This window comes from Nerophis ophidion, linkage group LG04, assembly GCF_033978795.1.
Source record: "Nerophis ophidion isolate RoL-2023_Sa linkage group LG04, RoL_Noph_v1.0, whole genome shotgun sequence".
Lineage (NCBI taxonomy): Eukaryota > Metazoa > Chordata > Actinopteri > Syngnathiformes > Syngnathidae > Nerophis > Nerophis ophidion.
In genome coordinates, this window is record NC_084614.1 from 52,387,589 (window position 1) to 52,409,889 (window position 22,301).

At 37.4% G+C, this 22,301-nt stretch overlaps 2 protein-coding genes across 7 annotated transcripts in view; one reads left to right on the top strand and one right to left on the bottom strand.

The window, feature by feature from the left end:
- The window catches only part of zzef1 (zinc finger, ZZ-type with EF hand domain 1), a 112,534-nt gene extending 94,989 nt beyond the window's left edge, over nt 1-17,545 (bottom strand). For 5 of the 6 annotated variants that reach the window (XM_061898276.1, XM_061898277.1, XM_061898275.1 and 2 more), the window contains exons 1-8: nt 17,011-17,545; nt 11,319-11,463; nt 11,051-11,245; nt 9,018-9,201; nt 8,754-8,953; nt 6,892-7,102; nt 5,893-6,009; nt 373-551 (exon numbers count right to left, since the gene is read on the bottom strand). In XM_061898276.1, coding sequence (XP_061754260.1) covers nt 373-551; nt 5,893-6,009; nt 6,892-7,102; nt 8,754-8,953; nt 9,018-9,201; nt 11,051-11,245; nt 11,319-11,463; nt 17,011-17,409 — 1,630 coding nt within the window. In that variant the 5' untranslated portion in view covers nt 17,410-17,545. Of the gene's footprint in view, nt 1-372; nt 552-5,892; nt 6,010-6,891; nt 7,103-8,753; nt 8,954-9,017; nt 9,202-11,050; nt 11,246-11,318; nt 11,464-13,450; nt 13,467-17,010 lie in introns of those variants that run through there. The other variant, XM_061898278.1, reaches the window with a different exon arrangement.
- Nucleotides 17,546-17,560: 15 nt separating this feature from the next.
- Nucleotides 17,561-22,301, top strand: part of LOC133551539 (neuferricin) — a 6,706-nt gene continuing 1,965 nt past the window's right edge. The window contains exons 1-2 of the mRNA XM_061898349.1: nt 17,561-17,876; nt 19,065-19,205. Coding sequence (XP_061754333.1) covers nt 17,645-17,876; nt 19,065-19,205 — 373 coding nt within the window. The 5' untranslated portion in view covers nt 17,561-17,644. The remainder of the gene's footprint in view (nt 17,877-19,064; nt 19,206-22,301) is intronic.

A 22,301-nucleotide genomic window follows, 5' to 3' on the forward strand; every position in this document is an offset into this window, starting at 1 on the left:
ATATATTTATTTTATTTTTTTATCAATTTGTTTATGTACATGTATATAATTTATGTATGCACATACATACATACATACACATATATATATATATATATATATATATATATATATATATATATATATATATATATATACATATATACATACATACATATATATATATGTACAAATATATATAATTTATTAATGTGTTTAAAAAATGTAAACACATATATATCAATTTGTTCATGTGTTTAAAAAATATATACACAAAGCATTCCACAAATTAATTACAGTTAAGAATGTAAATCCAGCATTAACAGTAGGCAAATATGAATGAAGAGTAAGATTATGGGCAGACATAGATTTGGATCGTTCAATGATTGTTACCGTTTCGATAGAGTAGTTGCAGCCTAACGGAGGACATTGAAGCAATGAGGGATGAAGCCTTGTACTGAGTCTCTAAGTGGTCGCTGATGCAGGAAAGCGCTTGGACAACTTTGGACACACTTCCTCTGGCCAGAGCGAAGGCTAGGAGGGTCAGCTCAGCATCAGGACTCTCACAGCAGCTACCAAACAAAAATAATTAAGATCAGCATTCAAATTTCAAGGAAATTGTTCATATTTATTGGATATTAGCCAGGAAAAAAATGTACAGTGTTAGTGATTTTCTAGCGTTATTATAAAAGTGATAATAGGCAAACTTGTCTGAATGTTCAAGCAGATAAAATCCAAGTATTTTAAATGTAATATCATCTAATGTGCCTCCAAGTAGCACAAACTGCAATAAAGAAGTAAATAACACGCCAACAACATAGCATGCAAAACCTTAGCAAAAGACAAATCCATCAAATTCTAATTAATCAAATGATAAATTCTGGTCATTGGTTAATTTGTTTTTTTCTTATTTAAAATATATCTGCTAACAAACACCTTTATGTTGTTGTCATGTTACTGTAGTACATACTTCAATATGTAATTTATTTCAAAGAATCCTTGTCAAAACATGTTCTAGATATAACCGTTTTTGTGTTATATATTACACTTCTTTCTGACTGGTACATGATTACATTCTTATTTCATTTTATTAAAACCTAATTAACTTACTACCTTTATTTTGTTAAATATTATGTCTCTCTGGTAAAACAATTATTAAATAAAACTGATAACTGTTCCTGTGTTGATCCTGGAACATATCATTCAGGTCATTTTCAGATCATTTTCTCTGAAACATGACCAAATCAGTGTCCTGTAACTGTTTCTCTTGTAACTACTTGTCCAACGTAATGAATAATTCAGAAGACTCTTTACACTCTAGAAACCATATCATAGTCAACATCATACTGTGTGTACTGCTGGTTCACACTTCATACTAACTTAAACCCTCACATTTCAGTAAGCAGTTGATTCATTTGTATTATTATCTAAGAAGACTACTGCATAAAAATCTAATGTTGATTTCGTAGGGTAGTCGCCCTTATTCTTAGAAGTTCATGTTTGTGCCTGCTAGACTCTACCATAAAAGTGTACATACAATAGTAAATATATTAAAATTCAATAGTTAGTATATTGTATATAATAGTAAATATATTGTATCAAAATGAAATGTAATGTACACGCAATAGTAAATAATGTGTACACAATTTTAAGTATATTACATACAATATACAAATGTGTGTATGATGGATGAGAGCTTTGTATTACATGTCTGTGTTTTGGTGCCTCCTGCTGGCATAGTCTCTTCCCTGTGCTATTTTTCTCAGTTGCCATGATACCCATGGTAAGGGCGGGACTGACGAGCACAGCTGTAGCCAATTTATCCATCCATCCATCCATCCATTTTCTACCGCTTTTCCCTTTTGGGGTCGCAGGGGGTGCTGGAGCCTATCTCAGCTGCATTCGGGCGGAAGGCGGTGTACACCCTGGACAAGTCGCCTCCTCATCACAGGGCCAACACAGATAAACAGACAACATTCACACTCACATTCACACACTAGGGCCAATTTAGTGTTGCCAATCAACCTATCCCCAGGTGCATGTTTTTTTTGGAGGTTGGAGGAAGCCGGAGTACCCAGAGGGAACCCTCGCAGTCACGGGGAGAACATGCAAACTCCACACAGAAAGATCCCAAGCCCGGGATTGAACCCAGGACTACTCAGGACCTTCGTATTGTGTGGCACATGCACTAACCCCTGTGTCACCGTGCTGCCAATTTACCTTCACCTATTTAGATTCCCTTAACGCACAACTGCGGGCTCTTTCCACGTAGTGCCTACTCATGACTCCACGTCTATTCAGGTTGCTATCAGTTCCTCTAGCTAGTTGAGTATATTCCTGTGCTTTTATTTTTTGCTGTTTGTTATTTTTTGCAGTTTGTTAGTTTTGTATTTGAGTGCTCAGTCTTCCTGTTTTTTTCCCTTATGGTCTCCTTTGGTTTGCTGCTTCTTTTATTTGTGTCACTGGCTGTTTCCCTCCAGTGACATTATTTTTTGTTTGTTCCTCCAAATCTAGCATAGTTTGTTGGCCTTTATGATTCTGGCCCTTCCAGACCGGATCATCCCCTTTTGTTATTTGTCGCTTTTTGTGAAATTAAAAGGACCCTTTAGTATTTCTACCTCTGTGGTATTTTTTGGGATCTTTTTTAGAGTCAAAATGTAACACTTTGGGTACAATTGTGACGCACTGATCCATTTTAAATATTATAGATTGACCAATTATCGGCCGGGCAAATTGTCAGCAACCACATTTTGATGTATATTGGTATTGACCTCTTTATATTTTTATCAATCCAGAACTACATCAGCAATTATAAATATATATATATATAGCCATATGATAACAGAATTTAGTATTTAAAAAAATAAATGATTAGGAAAGAAGACAGTTGGAACCACTGATCAAGTACCAGTCCGTTGAGAAAAGTTGCCTTCTTTTTCACTGCAGCACTGACGCGGCTAAGACAACTCCCCCACTACCTGCCTCTTCCTTGTGCAGTGTCAGTTGCTTGTACAAGTTATAGCTCTTCTGCTTAGCATTCAAAACTTAAATTTTTTGCCAGGAAATAGTTTTTGTCCTTCTTTACCGGTGTCTTACCAGCTTCATTTTGTTTGTTTTCGCTACTGGAAGATCTGCCTCTGTCTGCAGCACTCAAAGTGTGGGCTCATTAAAGTACCAGTAGATTGGAAAAACAAGTTGACTTCATATGCTTATTTATGTGTCACTGTGTCCATTATACCATATCCATATTTCCAACCCGCAAAGTATGTAAAAATACCGTCTAAACATCACAAAATGCGACAATTTTAGACAGCCATTCCGCTCCCAATGTCTTCGTCAATTTCTGTACATTCGAGGTCAGATGGCGTCACGATTTGAACGTCCCTGTACTCTGACCATAATGGCAGATCAGTTATACTGAAAATATGCAAAAATTTGAAAAATATGTGCTGCCTGTCATTCACAATCCCTATGTAAGACATGAAAACATGTTTTTTTATGCATTGTAAGCCGCAAATAAAAGAAGTCTGCTAATAATTGAGTCAATGTGGGCTCTCTATTCTGCCCACAATGCCCTCCAAATAACCCTCTAAAACCCGCCAACAAAAATATTTATATATTGTGACCTGAATACTAACCAAATATTAGCGGTATTGTTATTATAAGCGCTAACGCAAACAAACTATTTTTAGCGATGCATTGATAGCAGAGAGATTTTGTGCTTGTGCTGTAGCATTGACCCGGCCATTGTCCTGCTGCTGCCGCATCACGTCTCCTCAAAGTAATTTTAGATTTTGAATCATGCCTCATCTAGATAATAAGAGGATTTAGCCATAAAACTAGGTTTTGTTCATCTGTGACATTCAGTTTAAGATCGAAGATGGAGACAAAGACATGACAAACAAAGACAGTGTCTGCTGGCAGCAACTTTTAACGGTTTGTGTGGATTATGAATAAATCTTTGTCTAAATAGGTAATAAGAACATCTGATCAGTCGACATCATAGTGAGAGCAGACATTCTACAGTAAGTGATTGTTTTATTATGTTTCTAGTTTGTATTTCTTGTTTAGCACTTAACAATAATGTTGCAGGATGCGTAGTGTTTCACTAAAGTTAGCTCTGTTTAGCACACAGCTTCTAAAACTTGTAGCTCATCCCACTTGTAACGAGGCTAAAAAAACAAGGTTCTGGATCATAATTGCAAAGTAATCATCGTTGGCTCTCACTAAGTCTGCATGATTAGCATTGTTGTTGATGGGGAAGGGATCACATGATTGGCTTGCCCATTATCTCTCAAAATGGCTCAGGAATCTCTGTGAGATTGATATATATTTACTCGCAAACTTTAAGTCTTTTGGTGTTATAAATCAGATATATATGACAATAGTTTCAATATAGATGCAAATTGTTTTTCCATTTTACTGGTATTTTAAAAGGCGTGGTTAGTTTCATGTTAGGTGATTCAATAAAACAACAATGCGACAGAAATGGTTGGACAAGAAGATGACAGAAACATATATGGCAAAAATCCAAAATTTGTGTAAATATCTTGACACATAGGAGACATATTATGTAAGTAAAGAATAAATTATGTAACAGCAAGGAAGACATTATGTCAGCTAACTAGAAATATGTCTCCACTATAATCTCCATTAAGGAGCCCAGAGTAGATTTTATTTAAATGTTCGCAACGTATATATTTGTGGCTTATAGTCTGGTGCGGCTAATATACGGAAACATATTTTTTTCTTCTAAAATTTAGTGGGTGTTGCCAAAATACGGTAACTACAGATTTCAAAAGGTGCTTTCTTTGTCATGGGCTACTGGGCAATGACACCCATCTGTAACGCAACCTCCTCTGGAGGCTAAACTTACGCTTTGAAAACATCCCCTTTCTACTGCTTGTCCCTTTTAGAGTCACGGTTGGGCTGGAGTCTATCCAAGCTGCACTCTGGCGGTAGGCAGTTATAGTCAAAAATTGTTGGTCTTCACAAACAAAAAATGTATTTAAAATGATTAATAGAACAGTAAGAATATTTTTGTAAGCTGATACGAATAACTTCCTGTTTCTCAAACCCGATATTGATAATTTAATTTAATCTATGTCTTAAGTGTAGTTTTTGCACACCTTTCTTTGTGGCTGGATTTTAAAGCAGTTTCTTTAGCAGCAGGTATCATTGTAGGTTTTCAAAACAAAAGGTTTGATGTGTTGAAATGCAATATTTTTGCTTACATGCAGAATTTTTTAAGAACATTTGGTGCAAATAGCACACAAAATGTTTTCCTCTAAAACAGTGGCCAAGTCTCAATTGATGCCATGTTTGTTTACAATGAACTTAGGGGACGTTTACGACCTGCTACAAGGTAGGAGAAAAGGAGCGCTTGTTTTGTTCACCCTAATTCACATTATAGTACAGGTAATCTCGCCTCATTGAAACTTTGTTTATCGTCATCCGAGCATTTTTTGGAGTGTTATCGGGTTTATTGGCGTGATGTCATTATTCTGCATATTGGGCCAATGATATTCTGTCTGATATTTATTATGCATCACTCGTGTCCATGGTTAAAAAGTGGTGTTGTTGTACAGGTAAAGAAGCAGGACGTGTCACTTGCTGCACAATACATCAAATAATGCTCAAATAAGACTGCTTACTTGTGATACTTGCTATATAGAAACTAATGGCTTTCAGAGGACAGTAAATCTATACTGCACTCTAATCTGCACACTGTACTGAAGTACTATACATGACATTGTCAACAAGTTTAGTGAGTGAATTTTTAACTACGTTTATTGCTCACGTAACTACGATTATTGAAGCTTCTGTTCACTTGTGATGCACAATACACACAATTGATCATAAGTATTGATGGTGAATATTGATCATTTTGTGAAGAGAACAGCAAGGACTTACTCTGCAATCCTCAGGAGAAACGCATCCACCTCCTCTAGGATGTTCGAAGAGAAAAACTTGGGAAAGTCGGTGGATGAGGGAGTGAGGGACAACGGTGGCATGTGTTGTAATGCTTTTCTGGAGAAAGAAGCATACGCTGATCAAAGTCTTTTCTTCCACTACATCACACAGGCTGTACTAATTCTGAACTTACACTTCACCTTTTTACTGTGTTTACATTGAAAAGTATGGTAATGCAGTACACTGTCATTGTAGCAAAATACAGTACACTGTCAGTACATTAAAATGCAGTACACTGTCAGTAGACAGACTACTCAAAACAGGCAAAATGGTGAGTGTGCAGTGATAAACAATTAGCATCCTCTTGGCTACGTAGCATAGGGGAGGGACTAAGTTGAAATGGTAGCAGCTTAAGAGCAACCCTTTAGTGATGCAAGTAGTAGTTAATATTATCACCACCATAATTTCCAACAGCTTTGGGTCATGACCGAAAGGATAAGATCACGGGTACAAGCGGCCGAAATGAGTTTCCTCCGCCGTTTGGCGGGGCTCTCCCTTAGAGATAGGGTGAGAAGCTCTGTCATCCGGGAGGAACTCAAAGTAAAGCCGCTGCTCCTCCACATCGAGAGGAGCCAGATGAGGTGGTTAGGGCATCTGGTCAGGATGCCACCCGAACGCCTCCCGAGGGAGGTGTTTAGGGCACGTCCAACCGGTAGGAGGCCTCGGGGAAGACCCAGGACACGTTGGGAAGACTATGTCTCCCGGCTGGCCTGGGAACGCCTCGGGATCCTCCGGGAAGAGCTAGACGAAGTGGCTGGGGAGAGGGAAGTCTGGGCTTCCCTGCTTAGGCTGCTGCCCCCGCGACCCGACCTCGGATGAGCGGAAGAAGATGGATGGATGGATGGATAATTTCCAACAGGCGTACAAAAACAGTATTGCACTGTCAAAATATTTACACAATGTACTTATTGAAGTATAAGTGTGTGAGTTGTGTCTTACTGAGTACTCTGAAGAACAGTGTGAGCCAGTGCAGGGTTGGTGTCCATGGAGGCGGTGACCAAGGAGGTGAGGAGAGACAAGTACCAGATGGCTGAAGCATCCGACACAGACACCTCTTTATTCTTGGTAATCTGATAGCCCAGCGTCTTCAAACCATGAATACGAGTATCACAGCCATCGCTGAGGCACCGCTTGATGTTGATTTGGATGTCTGGGATTAGAGGAAGACACAAAGATGTTGGATGATTTTCAACTTGGCAGACAATTTTTGTTTCCTGTAAAAATCCTGATGAGGAGACTCTCCAGAGTCAGTACAATGATTAACGTATAAATTTAGTAGTACCTCACATTTTGTACATGCAGCTTTTCGTAACATTCTCTTCTCAATGAAAAGTCTTACCAAAGGTTTGCCGCAGTTTTCATAATACTATTAGTTAGGGCTGTAACGAAATGAAAATGTCATATCACTTATTGTGAACAATATAATCACGGTTATCATTATTATCACGGTATTGATGAATGTGCGGAAAAAGTACTTTACACTGAAATCGTTTGACCAGGGTTTTTTCCGCCAATAACTAAAACAAATGGACACACTGATAGACAAGCCACTATTTTGCATGTTTTGTGTTTCTTATGAGTCTCTGATAGTAATTTAGTCCTAGTATTTTATTGGTTTTAATGGATAAGCTTTGATTGTTTAAAATTTTGGTTTGTGCTGTATCACTTTAAGATTTATTTAAATGAAAAGTGTGTAGCAAATTAAATCTAATATTAATATTTATTATTTCTGACGGGCATTGTGGCGTCCAACTCTGTTCAGTCGTCCTTGGACACACCGTAAAAACACCTCCGTCTTGTATTCCTCTGACTATAGATCGATCACTCTATCCTAAGAGAGCAAAGCTTGGAGGTTCAATGTGCACAATTGAATATCTTAGTTACTCAGACAGCAATGTGTTTATATAACTTTAGTCTGGGATATGTTGTTTCTTAATGAGGAAAGACGATACTGTCTCTTGTTTTCATTTTGGCATTCAAGCTAGCTAACTGGCGCCTGTCAGTTTGTGAGTTTATTAAAGTGCAGTTCTCGATCACGGTTTTTTAATAATTAAAAATTAAAACGATGATACTAACCATCGGGAGTTTATCATAATTACCATTTATCCTTACACACCTACATACAGTCAAACATTATACGTAATAAACTAGTTTACTTGTGTATGATTCCGTGAAATGTGGTGTCAAAGAATCCATGTTGGTGGTTTTATTTCTGTACTTTTTTATTTAGTAGAACTGAAAAAGAATCCAGCATGGAGCCAGCCAGCACTTTGATAAAGAAGGTTAAAAACACTATTGAATTTAAGAAACAACTTGTAGTAAATAATAAAAGTGGTACTCCCTTCCATCCTTTCCACTCATTACCGGTGAAGTAAAAGTGATGTTAAATGTGCATTTATACATTTTATTCATCATTTACATGTATTTCACATACTTTTTGCATGTAAAACAATCAATATTCTCTATAAAATGAGTTTTGTCTTCATATTTTTGCTGTCTGGAAGACAATCATTATATTTATTATTTCCTAATTTTCTTTGGTAAAAATTACTTCTTTTTTTTTAAGATTGAGTTTTACCAAAAAGCACAGTACCACAATGTAATTATCATCAGTATGTCATGCTCAATGAATGTTGTGAATTTGCTATTTTAAAAAGTTTAACTGGATGAAACCTGCAAGTAATGTTTACTCAATTCCAACTTTTTGACCAAACACATGCCTGAGTGTGTGTCCAGTTGAAGAACAGCACACAGTACAAAGTGACATAGACGATGAGGGCAGGTGGCAGGCGGTGACTCACAGGAATGTGTAATGTTGGCATTCTCCAAAAGTGCAACGTAGCCGGTCACGTTGCTGGGGATGCGGATATCTCGGATAGTGTGCAGAGAATGTCGATTTTTGCCCACCATCACGGAGACCAGCTGAGGCATGTAACTGTGGTCGTTGGCGGCCACAGCTATGGCCAGACGCCTCAACACCACATCTGCTTTCATTTTCAATCTAAGCAGGCAAAGCAGAATATGTTCAACTACTAACACGCTGACGTGTTCGAGGGGAAACATACCTTATCCAGTGGGAGCGAGCACTGCCGTCAGACTGCCAGAAGGATGAAGTCTCGCCGTTAGTCATCTTGTAAACATCACCGACGTTGGAAGAAGCCTCTATTGTGCTGTAACACTGAGTCACCACTTTCACCTTGTCCACCTCTGGGTCACGCTGCAACTCTGCTCCGTACTGGATATTAAGGTCTGAACAAGAACAGAACAATTTAGTAAATATCCAACCTAGTATGATACTGATACATCAAACAAACCTAGATTTAAATAATATATCAAACCTAGCATTATCATTAAAAATAAAACCTAGTATAATTATAACATATCTGCCATCGACTTGAGTACTGTTGTTCTTACATGCCTCTGAGGCTGGAATAAGTGGTGAAGGTTAAACATTATATTGGACTTGAAGTTTGGATGCAGTGTACATCACACATAATGATAAAAGAAACATCCAGAAAACTATCAAATCTATTCCGATCGCTTGAATTGAGACACCTGCAAATATCCATTGAGATTAGGGTAAAAGGACCATAAAGTTGTATCAACTACCAATTACAAGTAACAAAATGCACATCATTGTCTCGTAAATGCGACCACACATATGTGGACCGTGATCATTTAATTTCATGACTATTTCATAGAAAATACATATTTAATTTGGCCTCTATCAATTATCCATCCATCCATTTTCTACCGCTTATTCCCTTTTTGGGTTCGCGGGGGGCGCTGGCGCCTATTTCAGCTACAATTGGGCGGAAGGCGGGGTACACCCTGGACAAGTCGCCATCTCATCGCAGGGCCAACACAGATAGACAGACAACATCCACACTCACATTCACACACTAGGGCCAATTTAGTGTTGCCAATCAACTTATCCCCAGGTGCATGTCTTTGGAAGTGGGAGGAAGCCGGAGTACCCAGAGGGAACCCACGCATTCACGGGGAGAACATGCAAACTCCACACAGAAAGATCCCGAGCCTTGATTTGAACCCAGGACTGCAAGACCTTCGTATTGTGAGCCAGACGCACTAACCCCTCTGCCACCGTGAAGCCCCCTCTATCAATTAATTATATTGATTTATTTGACAGTTAATTTCAAATGTCACGCTTCTCTGCACAAACACACACTAACACATTCAAACACACACACACACGCGCGTCACGACTTCACAAACGTGTACTAAACACAATTCTAAACATCAAAAATAACATTGGGGTGGTTATAAGAACAAGTAAACAAAGTTTCATTTACAAATGATTATTCACATCCAGCCAGGAAGAAGCTGTTGTAGCGTGTGTACATACACACTACATCACCATGGCAACACACTTACACGTGACAATTAATTATTATTAAGACCTTTTAAAATTTAAAGATGATGCTATATTTAAGGATTTAAACAACATTCACAAGTGTCAGTAAAAACTGATGTTTCAATATTTTCACACAACCAAGAAAAAAAGAAATCACTGCTAAGGGTTAGGACCCTTAGCAGTAACCCTAACCCTAACCCTAACCCTAACCCTAACCCTCATTACTAATGAGCCTGCTTCATTCACAACTTAAACGTGTGTATTACTCACACAGGGTGGCTGTGTTCGCAGGCCGGATGGAAGAATACGAATAAGAGAAACGTGCGTAACTTTAAGGGTGTAAAAAACACTTAAAGTTACATCTAGTCTAATAATTAGAACACTTACTATTATTGAACACGTTGATCCCGAATCAGAGCAGAATGTCAATATTAAGCTAGTAGGGGAGTAGCAGGTCGAAGAAGTGTACCATGGCACCTCTTTGCACAAAACTTTATTCAGACCTTATTAGAGTGTCAAAAATAAAAATTTTAATGAACGTCTCAGTTACTGAGTTATTTGCTGTTTCGGTGTGGTCTTGAACCATAACCCGTAATTTTTCTTAGGTACAGTAACTCTTTAAATGACCCTGCCCACCTCCCTTTGAAGCAGCAATAATTGTAAAAAATGATAGGACAAAAGTTGCCATACACTGAGTAATGTTAACGTATAACAAAAATTCACCTTTTTCCCTTTGCGTGAGGAAGTCGAGGAAGTCCTGGATGACGCTGGACCTCATGGTGCAGATACTGTTGTAACCTTCTAGAAGAGGGAATGGGATGGCACTGCTGGGAATATGATTCCTGCGCAAGAATTTCAGGATCTTGAAGGCATGGGCGCCCAAACGGTCTTCAGTTTTGGAGAAAATGTCAACAAAACCTGCAGAGTGAGCAGAAAAAGGAAGCATATTGTTGACATATCAGTGCACTGTTTCAATAAACACATGACATACCTGGAGTTAGGGAGCACGCCTGTAGCTGTCTGATCACATGACTCAGCTCCCCCCGTAAATTCGCTCCATTGGAGTTCTTCAGAGTAACCAGCATGCTCTCCACATCCACCACCCCGTCTCCTTCAGCATCAAACTGTCCGAACGCCTACGAATGTCAAAGAAACATCAGCACAAAATCATCACATTAACACACTATCATCAAAGATGATAGTGTGTTAATGAATTGATTAACGTGGACCCCGACTTAAACAAGTTGAAAAACTTATTCGGGTGTTACCATTTAGTGGTCAATTGTACGGAATATGTACTGTACTGTGCAATCTACTAATAAAAGTATCAATCAAAATAATTATCACCACCATTATCACACGGCCATCACATTATCATCACACCATCTTTACATTATCATCACATTGTCTTCATACCATAAAACATTATTCACACACATCACACATAATTATCTTCTTTCTCTCATATCTTCATCCTTCAGCTATAATGAAATAACATGTAGAGCATCTTCACTCAACAAGGCAGCTTAGTCCTATTTTTTACATCCTAAATATCGAAATAAATATATTTACAATAAGGAACACTATATTATAGCTATATTGTAGTTTGTAGTTAGTTAGTCAGTAGGATTCTAGTTGGACATGTAACAGACATTTTAGGTTCAGGAGTGTTTTGTGTGTAGTGTTTAGCGCAGAACAGTGACATTCCTCTGTACGTAATATGAGGTATAACTACGTACATATAATAATCAAAATAAACAATACATCGGTACATCGACTTGATATGAATCTATATCACACCTTAACTATCTACATGAGAAAACTAAAATAAACACATCAGTGTCATGCAGTACAACTGTTAGTGTATAATAAATATGATAGTTATTTGATAGTTAGTATACCTATTTATATATATATATTATATTATACCTTTCGCGCTCATTTCTGCTCTCTAAAAATAAATTGTACAGTTATTTTGCATTATTGATCCATCAGATCATACTAAAAAAGTATTATGGTATGATAAATATATTGCGTGTGTTTGTACCTCTTCACACATATCTCTTAATTACACATATTATTTAATAGGTTTTACAGTATAGATACATTTAATCATAATAATAAGATGTCATTGTGTGATAAATAGGATGTTTTGTGTGTTTTGTACATCTTCACACTAGTGTCTGCTCTCTAACAAGGGATTCTACAGATATTATTGATAGGTTTTACAGTTGTGGTCTATCAGATAATAATAATCAGGTGTTATTGTCTGATAAATATGATATTTTGAGTGTTTTGTACCTCTACACACTCATCTCTGCGCTCCAACAATTACTTGTACTGTGATTATCTATAGGTTTTACAGTATTGATCTATTAAATAATGTTAATAAAAATGTTAGTGTATGAAAAATATATTTTGTACCTCTTCACACTCATAGCTGCTCACCTCTTACACCGCTTCACACACTATTTGCTCTCTAAAAATTGATTTGATAGGTGTTACAGTATGTATCTATTAGATCATAATAATACGATATTATTTTATGATAAATGTAATGTATGATGGGCAGCACGGTGGAAGAGGGGTTAGTGCGTCTGCCTCACAATACGAAGGTCCTGAGTAGTCAGGGTTCAATCCTGGGCTCGGGATCTTTCTGTGTGGAGTTTGTATGTCCTCCCCGTGACTGCGTGAGTTCCCTCCGGGTACTCCGGCTTCCTCCCACTCCCAAAGACATGCACCTGGGGATAAGTTGATTGGCAACACTAAAATTGGCTCTAATGTGTGAAAGTGAGTGTGAATGTTGTCTGTCTATCTGTGTTGGCCCTGCGATGAGGTGGCGACTTTTCCAGGGAGTATCCCGCCTTCTGCCTGATTGTAGCTGAGATAAAACCAGTGCCCCCCTCGACCTCAAAGGGTATAAGCAGTAGACAATGGATGGATGGATGGATGGGTGATGTATGATACATTTCGTGTTTTTAGTTCCTCTTCACACTCATCTCTCTTCTTCAACAATTAATTATACAGTTATTAGTGATATGTTTTACAGTATTGATCCATGAAATCATGTTGATCATATAAATGATAGTGTATGATAAATACGACATGTTGGGTGTTTTGTACCTCTTCACACTCATCTCTGCGCTCCAACAATTACTTATACTGTGATTATCTAAAGGTTTTACAGTATTGATTCATTAAATAATGTTAATAAAAATGTTAGTGTATGAGAAATATATGTTGTACCTCTTCACACTCATAGCCACTCAAATAATTCAACAGTTATGATTTATGGGTTTACAGTATTATGTGATTATATGTTATTGTATGATAAATATGATATATTGTGTGTTTATACCTCTCCACACACTATTTGCGTTCTAATAATGGATTCTATAGTTATTATTGATAGGTGTTACAGTATTAATCTATTAGATCATAATAATACAATATTATTTTATGATAAATGTGATGTATCATACATTTTGTGTTTTTAGTTCCTCATCACACTCATCTCTTCTTCAACAATTAATTATACAGTTATTATTGATATGTTTTACAGTATTGACCCATGAAATCATGTTGATCATATAAATGCTAGTGTATGATAAATACGATATTTTGGGTGTTTTGTACCTCTTCACACTCATCTCTGCGCTCCAACAATTACTTATACTGTGATTATTTATTGGTTTTACAGTATTGATCTATTAAATAATGGTAAAAAAACATTAGTGTATGAGAAATATATGTTGTACCTTTTCACACATAGCCACTCAAATAATTCTACAGTTATGATTTATGGGTTTACAGTATTTATATTTGATTATAATAATATGTTATGGTATGATACATATGATATACTGTGTGTTTACATATCTTCACACACTCGTTGCTTTCTAAGAATGGATTCTACAGTTATTATTGATAGGTCTTTGAGCAGGGGTCGGGAACCTTCTTGAATGAGAGAGCCATGAAAGCCAAAAATCTTAAAATGTATTTCCGTGAGAGCCATATAATATTTTTTTAACACTGAATACAACTTAATGCGCGCATTTTTAAGTAAGACCAACATTTTTAGGGTACAACAAGTCTCTTATTCTTTTTACTAACATTGTTATTCTGAAGCTAATCAATAATAAATACAATAATTATTACCATTAATGCGACTTCTTGAACAGGTGTGGTAGAAAAACGGATGGATGGATTAAAATACATGAGAATGTTTTATATTTTGAACGTTATTTTTAACACAGTGATTACCAGCGGAATTATTAATTGCTTACCGTTTTAACTAATTTCAGCTAAGATTTATCCGAGAGCCAGATGCAGTCATCAAAAGAGCCACATCTGGCTCGAGAGCCATAGGTTCCCTACCCCTGTTTTAGAGTATTATTCTATTAGATCAGTGGTTCTCAAATGGGGGTACGCGTACCCCTGGGGGTACTTGAAGGTATGCTAAGGGGTACGTGAGATTTTTTTTAAATATTCTAAAAATAGTAACAATTCAAAAATCCTTTATAAATATATTTATTGAATACAATTTCAACAAAATATTCATGTAAGTTTGTAAACTGTGAAAAGAAATGCAATAATGCAATATTCAGTGTTGACAGCTAGATCTTTTGCGGACATGTTCCATAAATATTGATGTTGAAGATTTATTTTTTTGTGAAAAAATGTTTAGAATTAAGTTCATGAATCCAGATGGATCTCAATTACAATCCCCAAAGATTAAGTTGATGATTACTTCTCTGTGTAAAAATCTTTATTTATAATTGAATCACTTGTTTATTTTCCAACCAGTTTTTAGTTATTTTTATATCATTTTTTCCAAATATTTCAAGAAAGACCACTACAAAGGACCAGGATTTTGCACTGTTATACAATATAATAAATCAGAAACTGATGACATAGTGCTGTATTTAACTTCTTCATCTCTTTTTTTTCAAACCAAAAATGCTTTGCTCTCATTAGGGGGTACTTGAATTAAAACAATGTTCACAGGGGGTACACCACTGAAAAAAGGCTGATAACCCCTGTATTAGATCATAACAATAGGATATTATTGTATGATAAATGTGATGTATGATACATTTTGTGTTTTTAGTTACTATTTACACTCATCTCTCTACATCAACAATTAATTATATAGTTATTATTGATATCTTTCACAGTATTGATCCATGAAATTATGTTGATCACATACATGCTAGTGTATGATAAATATTACATTTTGGGTGTTTTGTACCTCTTCACAGTAATCTCCGGGCGCGTCTCTGCTCTCCAACATTTCACGGAATTGTTCAAAATATTTTAAAATGTATTTACGTGAGAGCCATAAAATATTTTTTTAACACTGAATACAACTTAATGTGTGCATTTTTAAGTAAGACCAACATTTTTAGGGTACAATAAGTCTTTTTTTCTTTTTACTCACATCGTTATTCTGAAGCTAATCAATAATAAATACAATCATTCTTACCATTAATGCAACTTTCTTGAACAGGTGTGGTAGAAAAACGGATGGATGGATTAAAATGCATGAGAATGTTTTATATTTTGAACGTTACTTTTAACACAGTGACTACCAGCAGAATTATTAATTACTTACCGTTTTAACTAATGTTAGCTAAGATTTATCAGAGAGCCAGATGGAGTCATCAAAAGAGCCACATTTGGCTCGAGAGCCATAGGTTCCCTACCCCTGTTTTAGAGTATTATTCCATTAGATCAGTGGTTCTCAAATGGGGGTACCCGTACCCCTGGGGGTACTTAAAGGTATGCCGAGGGTTCCATGAGATTTTTTTCAAATATTCTAAAAATAGTAACAATTCAAAAATCCTTTATAAATATATTTATTGAATAATACTTCGACAAAATATGAATGTAAGTTCATAAACTGTGAAAAGAAATGCAATAATGCAATATTCAGTGTTTACAGGTAGATTTTTTTTGTGGACATGTTCCATAAATATTGATGTTAAAGATTTATTTTTTTGTGAAGAAATGTTTAGAATTAAGTTCATGAATCCAGATGGATCTCTATTACAATCCCCAAAGATTAAGTTGATGATTACTTCTATGTGTAAAAATCTTTATTTATAATTGAATCACTTGTTTATTTTCCAACCATCCATCCATTTCCTACCGCTTATTCCCTTTCGGGGTCGCGGGGGGCGCTGGTGCCTATCTCAGCTACAATCGGGCGGAAGGTAGGGTTATTTTCCAACCAGTTTTTAGTTATTTTTATATCTTTTTTTCCAAATATTTCAAGAAAGACCACTACAAAGGAGCAGGATTTTGCACTGTTATACAATTTAATACATCAGAAACTGATGACACAGTGCTGTATTTTACTTTCGTTATCTATTTTTTTTCAACCAAAAATGCTTTGCTCTGTTTAGGGGGTACTTGAATTAAAACAATGTTCACAGGGGGTACATCACTGAAAAAAAAGGCTGAGAACCACTGTATTAGATCATAACAATAGGATATTATTTTATGATAAATGTGATGTATGATACATTTTGTGTTTTTAGTTCCTCTTTACACTCATCTCTCTACTTCAACAATTAATTATACAGTTATTATTGATATGTTTCACAGTATTGATCCATGAAATCATGTTGATCCCATACATGCTAGTGTATGATAAATATAACATTTTGGGTGTTTTGTACCTCTTCACACTCATCTCTGGGCGCGTCTCTGCTCTCCAACATTTCACAGAATTGTTCCACATTGACTGACTCTTCTCCCCGGTTGAGGCGCTCCTCCAGCCACCGGACCAGGACTCCTTCGTTACCGGCCAGGACAGATTCCCGGATGACGACACCCGAGTCGCTGATCCGTGCCGCCGCTTCTCTTAGCTTCACTTGTTCGAAGAGTACGGCCGGGCTCGGCAGTCCACCAGCGACCACGGAGACATTCTTCGGTACTCTTCCGCCTTTGCCTGCCCCGATGCCTCCGCCGCCTGTGGCCGCGGAGGCCGGGCTGTCTTCCGCCAAAGTGGGACTCTCTGTTTCTACCTCTTCGTCGTCGCCGCTGCCGCCACCGCAGCCGCTCTCTGCGTTCCCCATGACGTTCCCAGTAGAAGTAGACCAAATAATTATGTCCTGCCGGTGAACCAACAGTTGGAGAGGGTTGGTAGAGGATTGTGTGCTACACTAATAGTTTACTACCTCATTGACGTAAGCGCGTAATACGTGCTCGACTGGCACGTCGGTGCAATGTGCGCACGCGCAACCTCTCATTCGCCGGAAGTAATTGCAACGATGAAGATGTCTATTGAAGAATGTGGATAGAGGAAAAAAAATGTTAAATTATGTATTTTTATCAGTGTCGTGTGCGTGTGCAGCAGTGTTGTTGTGTTTTTATGTAGGAATTAAATCAACACCCTCGAGGCTGCTGAGCAGAAAAGAATTATCGTTGTATGACGGACAGGAAGGCAGCAAAGGTGTTTACCTGGCCATTTTAGGACAGGTGTTTGATGTACAAACCGGCATCAAACATTATGGACCAGGTGGTGCTTATCGCTTTATGGCAGGTAACCTTTGACACACACGTTGACTATATTTCAGATAGCTCATTATTTATATTAAAGGCCTACTGAAATGAGATTTTCTTATTTAAACGGGGATAGCAGGTCCATTCTATGTGTCATACTTGATCATTTCGCGATATTGCCATATTTTTGCTGAATGGATTTAGTAGAGAAAATCCACGATAAAGTTTGCAACTGTCGGTGTTAGGAGAAAAGCCCTGCCTCTACCGGAAGTCGCAGACGATGACGTCACAAGTGTGGGGGCTCCTCATATATTCACATTGTTTTTAATGGGAGCCTCCAACAAAAAGTGCTATTCGGACCGAGAAAACAACAATTTCCCCATTAATTTGAGCGAGGATGAAAGATTCGTGTTTGAGGATATTTATAGCGACGGACTAGAAAAAAAAAACGCGATTGCATTGGGACGGATTTCGATGTTTTTAGACACATTTACTAGGATAATTCTGGGAAATCCCTTACCTTTCTATTGTGTTGCTAGTGTTTTAGTGATTTAATATTACCTGATAGTCGGAGGTGTACGTCAAAGGGTGTGTTGACGCCAATGTCTCAGGGGAGTCGACGGCAGATTCATGGACGGCCCAAGCTCCGATTTTCTCCGGTAAGAAGCGACTTTTTAACCACAATTTTCTCACCGAAACTTACTGGTTGACATTTGGTCTGGATTCATGTTCGCTTGACCGCGCTCTGAACCATAGGAAATTTTCACCTCCGGGAATTTTAAACAAGGAATCACCGTGTGTTTGTGTGGCTAAAGGCTAAAGCTTCCCAACTCCATCGTTCTACTGTGACTTCTCCAATGTTAATTTAACAAATTGCAAAAGATTCAGCAACACAGATCTCCAAAATACTGTGTAATTATGCCGTTAAAGCAGACGACTTTTAGCTGTGTGTGTGCGTAGCGCTCATACTTCCTAAAAACGTGACGGCTTGCGTACACGTCCTCATTACACGACGTTTCCAAGACGTAACTCCCGGGACATTTAAAATTGTAATTTAGTAAACTAAAAAAGCCGTATTGGCATGTGTTGCAATGGTAATATTTCATCATTGATACATAAACTATCAGACTGCGTGGTGGGTAGTAGTGGGTTTCAGTAGGCCTTTAACATCAAAGTATTTGTGTAAACAGTGTGATCAAATTAGTAATAAATACTTGTTTCCATGCAGGGAAGGATTCTTCACTGGCTTTCATCACTGGAGATTTTACAGAAAATAATCTAATAGATGACGTTTCTACTTTGTCACCTTTGGAGGTCGTCGCCTTGTTTGACTGGTTGGCCTTTTATCGGAGGACTTACAGTCCTGTAGGTGTGTACTTCTGTATCTCGAGACTGTTGAGTTGAGTTCGTGTTTATTTGGAACATGCATGCATACAACATGGTACATCACAATTTCCAGTTTCTATATTCAACATGTTCGAAAAGGAGTAGGAAGATGCACAGTTTATTTACAAACCCCGTTTCCATGAGTTGGGAAATTGTGTTAGATGTAAATATAAACGGAATACAATGATTTGCAAATCATTTTCAACCCATATTCAGTTGAATATGCTACAAAAACAACATATTTGATGTCCAAACTGATAAACATTTTTTTTTTTGCAAATAATCATTAACTTTAGAATTTGATGCCAGCAACATGTGACAAAAAAGTTGGGAAAGGTGGCAATAAATACTGATAAAGTTGAGGAATGCTCATCAAACACTTATTTGGAACATCCCACAGGTGTGCAGGCTAATTGGGAACAGGTGGGTGCCATGATTGGGTATAAAAGCAGCTTCTGTGAAATGCTCAGGCATTCACAAACAAGGACTGGGCGAAGGTGACCACTTTGTGAACAAATACGTGAGCAAATAGTCAAACAGTTTAAGAACAACATTTCTCAATGGTCTATTGCGAGGAATTTAGGAATTTCACCATCTACAGTCCGTTACACCATCAAATGGTTCAGAGAATCTGGAGAAATCACTGAACATAAGCGATGATATAACGGACATTCGTTCCCTCAGGCGGTACTGCATAAAAAAGTGACATCTGTGTGTAAAGGATATCACCACATGGGCTCAGGAACACTTCAGAAAACCACTGAAAGTAACTACAGTTGGTCGCTACATCTGTAAGTGCAAGTTAAAGCTCTACTATGCAAAGCCAAAGCCATTTATCAACGACATCCAGAATTGCGCTGGCTTCTCTGGGCCCGAGCTCAGCTAAGATGGACTGCTGCAATGTGGAAAAGTTTTCTGTGGTCTGACAAGTCCCCATTTAAAAAAAAAAAATGGAAACGATGAACGTCGTGTTCTCTGGACCAAAGAGGAAAAGAACCATCAGGACTGTTGTAGGTGCAAAGTTGAAAAGCCCGCATGTGTGATGGTATGGGCGTGTATTAGTGCCCAAGGCATGGGTAACTTACACATCTGTGAAGGCACCATTAATGCTGAAAGGTACATACAGGTTTTGGAGCAACATATGTTGCCATCAAAGCAACGTTATCATGGACGCCCTTGCTTATTTCAGCAAGACAATACCAAGTCACTTGTTACAACAGCGTGGCTTCATAGTAAAAGAGTGTGGGTACTAGACTGGCCTGCTTGTAGTCCAGACCTGTCTCCCATTGAAAATGTGTGGCGCATTATGAAGCCTAAAATACCACAACGGAGACCCCGGACTGTTGAACAACTTAAGCTGTACATAAAACAAGAATGGGAAATAATTCCACCTGAAAAGCTTCAAAAATGTGTCCCCTCATTTCCCAAAGGTTTATTGAGTGTTGTTAAAAGAAAAGGTGATGTAACACAGTGGTGAACATGCCCTTTCCCAACTACTTTGTCACGTGATGCAGCCATGAAATTCTGAGTTAATTATTATTTGCAAAAAAAAACAAAGTTTATGAGTTTGAACATCAAATATCTTGTCTTTGTAGCATATTCAACTGAATATAGGTTGAAAAGGATTTGCAAATCATTGTATTCCGTTTATATTTACATCTAACACAATTTCCCAACTCATATGGAAACGGGGTTTGTAATTCTACCCCTTTTCCTTTACATCGCAGTTGCTAAAACTTGTGTCGGATTGATTGATTCATTGAAACTTTTATTAGTAGATTGCACAGTACAGTACATATTCCGTACAATTGACCACTAAATGGTAACACCCGAATAGCTTTTTCAACTTGTTTAAGTCGGGGTCCACGTTAATATATTCATGGTTCACTTCCTGTTCTCAATTTATTCACAATATACTCCCTAAGTAATAACAAAAATAAATTAATAATAAGTGAAGTAAGTTGTTTCATATGGTGAGATAAGTAAAAATTATCTAGAAAATGAATGGACGGATTAAATCACTTCAGAATGTTTATCATATGCAAACTCCACACAGAAAGATCCTGAGCGCAGGATTGAACCTAGGACCTTCGTATTGTGAGGCAGATGCACTAACCCCTCTTACACTGTGCTGCCCGCAGGAAATACTTTGAATTTTTAATTGATATTGCTACACCACTGTCCTGTGTTTGTCTGATTGATTTGATTGAAACTTTTATTAATAGATTGCACAGTTCAGTACATATTCCGTCTGACTATAATTGTAATCAAAAATGGTTATTCAATGATCTCCAAATTTTATATCTGTATCAGCATTGATATTTAAAGAAAAGCCATTAACCTGTTTAGATCATACCATTGATTGATTGAAACTTTTATTAGTAGATTGCACAGTTCAGTACATATTCCGTACAATTGACCACTAAATGGTAACACCCGAATACGTTTTTCAACTTGTTTAAATCGGGGTCCACGTAAATCAATTCATGGTAATATCGTCCAAAACAAACACCAGAAAAATAAATGTTTCAACCATATTACAACACAAAGTATTGATTTAGATATTAAAATAGTAAATTAAGTAAACCTAATAAGGAAATAATACAATTGTAAATGACAATGTTACCTAATACGTCAGCAGCTAGATTAGGAGCCTTTGTAACCCGTTTTTAAAATGGTTTTATCATTTATAGCCTAATAAAATATTTTTTATATATCATTATTGCAGTAGCCTGCAGTATACATCATGACGATAGATTTTCTCCATATGATTTGTGCCAGAGCTTCATTCACAGTGCCAGAATAAAGTCAGACCAGTTTCCAGTGAGGGTTGGATTCCGCCACGGCTGCCCTTCTGTCACTGATTCTGTTCATAACTGTTATGGACATCATTTGTAGGCTCAGTCAGGGCGTTGAGGTGATCTTATTTGGTGGCTGCAGGATGAGGTCACTGCTTTTTAAAGATGATGTGGTCCTGCTGGCTTCACCTGACCGTGATATTCAGCTCTTGCTGATCGCTTTGCATTGGAGTTTCAAGCGACTGGGATGAAAATCAGCACATCTGAATCATAGTTCTCGC